Source organism: Morone saxatilis, unplaced genomic scaffold (assembly GCF_004916995.1).
Source record: "Morone saxatilis isolate NCDOM2014 unplaced genomic scaffold, NCSU_SB_2.0 Contig20, whole genome shotgun sequence".
Taxonomy (NCBI): Eukaryota; Metazoa; Chordata; class Actinopteri; family Moronidae; genus Morone; species Morone saxatilis.
This window is the reverse complement of record NW_023339763.1, coordinates 1,600,992-1,603,125: the sequence shown is the minus strand read 5'-3', so window position 1 is coordinate 1,603,125 and position 2,134 is coordinate 1,600,992. Positions and strand designations below refer to the sequence as shown.

Sequence of the window (2,134 nt, the reverse complement as noted above, 5' to 3'; positions counted from 1 at the left end):
GTTTGAGGAGTGAAATGTGTCCATACGTTTGTGAGCGACTACTGGAAAACTATTTCTTAGAAAGTGGAACCATGATAAAGAATGAGAAATAATAGCACTGATAGTGATCATTGTTTCTCTCTCTTTGTCCCAGCAGTGAGGTGGGTGACAGTGACTCTGAGGACCCCCAAGTCTACGAGTCCATGTGTAACATCCAGGCCCAGGCTGGTTCCTCTGAGACAGCACAGGCTTCTGACCTGGGTAACATTCACAGCTAATTATCTCTGTCCTCACTGCCCGTTGTATTCCTGCAGCAGTATAACGCTGCTGCTGAGCCCCCTAATGTGGTATTTGTTTTTCAGACCACCCTCAACATTCAGCTGTGGTTTCCCAGGACATGAAGGAGGACACCAGTGAGGAGGATGTTTACGAGTACGACTGTCCCAGACCAATCGTCCCTCCCGCCCCCACCAGAAGAGCCCTGTCAGATATCGGTGGTCCCTCAGCTGCCTTCAGCACTCTCAGCATTGACAGCGCAGTAGAAGCCAGTATGTATCTCTGCTAGGCTCCTAAATCATGGTTTGTTTGTTTTTACCTGGTGGCTCTCAGGGCGGATAGTAAACATGCATAAAACCTGTCCAGACCCCCATTAAATATAATGTGTGAAGTCCAGATCTTATTTCCAGCAGACTGGTAGTGGTAGACTGGGTGGATTTTTCTGTGAGAACAATTCATGCTTCTCTAAAAGCTTCTAGATTTAAATTGGAATGTATGTATGTTTTCATTCCTGACATTTCACCAGGGTTTACAGTATAGTACAGTATTTGGGTCCTTCATGCACGGGACATCCTGCACAAACCTGCCATTTTAAAGTAGCCAAGCAACTACCAACAGCAACCACAATTTCTTTTTTGTTATTCTCTGACCATGATTTTTTAAAATGGCAGCCGTGGTTAAACCCCGAAGTGCAGACGCAGCAAGAACACCGTCCTTTAAATATACTCTGTTATAAGAGTAGCAGCTCCTTTTTGTGTGCACATTGAGTTTGTGGTGAAGCGAGAGAGAGAGAGAGCAGGGAAGTTGTCAATCTGGTAGTAAATGTAAAGTTTGTTAGCTTCTCAAGAACAAAGTATAGTTAGAGCTGACGGAGAGAGAAGTACCTGGTGTTTGCCCCTCTGCGTTCCCTCTGGTGCTTGAAGCCAACGTTTCCCACTTTTACTGACTGTCTTCTAACCCGTGTGTTTCCAGGTATGTTTGCAGCAGGCGGCGAACCTGAGCGTCCCCCTAAACCCCTCCCACGCCGAGCCAACTCCGACCGGCGGCCTCGGCCTGCAAACCGTGAATTTCCCACTCCATTGCCAGACCTCCCTGGTCCCTCCTCTGCCTCCTCGTCGCCTCCACCACCTCCTCCACCGGCGGCGGCAGGCCCTGGAAGCCTGGCCCTGAACGGGGAGATCGAATGCCTGATGTCCCAAGGCTACTCCATCCAGGACATCCAGAAAGCCCTGATGATTGCCCAGAACAACCTGGAGACGGCCAAGAACATCCTGCGCGAGTTCGTCTCCATCCCCTCCACGGCACACATCGCCACATAGTCACTCCGGGCAACGCCCCCCCTCCCACTCCACAACCACCATCCTCTCCGTCTTCTCTCCGTCTTGTCTCCGTCTCCACTCTGTGCCATTATCATGGATAGCATTTACCAAGCACTTTTCCTGCAGAGCCACAAGTACTTGCCAAAAGGCTTTACTCTGAGGAGCGATGCTGCGTTCACGTCGTATCGGAAGATGGCGGCTACATCGTCTGCAACTTGTAGTCACTGAAATATCATCCAAAGTCAAACCCAACAGGTATTACTTGTTTTTCTAAGTGGAGTTTTAGCGTGAAAATATATTATTTTGATTATGTTGGACTACGCCGATGCCAAGTCGTTGATATTGAAGCCTCAAAATCGCTTGTTTACTCTCAAGTCCAGAAGGACGCAACCATCGGCAGTCCGGTACGACCTGAACGCAGCATAAGCGGAGAACCGAAGCCTTTAAATGTGAGCTCTCTGTAGCCAAGCTTTGACCCTGTCGTACTTTTGCTGAGGTCCACTCGTGCCGTGGCAGTGCCGCCCCCCCCCCAGCCAGAGAACATTTCTCTCATTAAGCTA

At 49.4% G+C, this 2,134-nt stretch overlaps 1 protein-coding gene across 1 annotated transcript in view; it reads left to right on the top strand.

Annotated features, from left to right (window-relative positions):
- The window catches only part of LOC118331555 (E3 ubiquitin-protein ligase CBL-like), a 5,288-nt gene continuing 3,154 nt past the window's right edge, over positions 1–2,134 (top strand). The window contains exons 1-3 of the mRNA XM_035666585.1: positions 1–240; positions 342–527; positions 1,228–2,070. Of these exons, the coding sequence (XP_035522478.1) occupies positions 183–240; positions 342–527; positions 1,228–1,574 (591 nt within the window). The 5' untranslated portion in view covers positions 1–182 and the 3' untranslated portion in view covers positions 1,575–2,070. The remainder of the gene's footprint in view (positions 241–341; positions 528–1,227; positions 2,071–2,134) is intronic.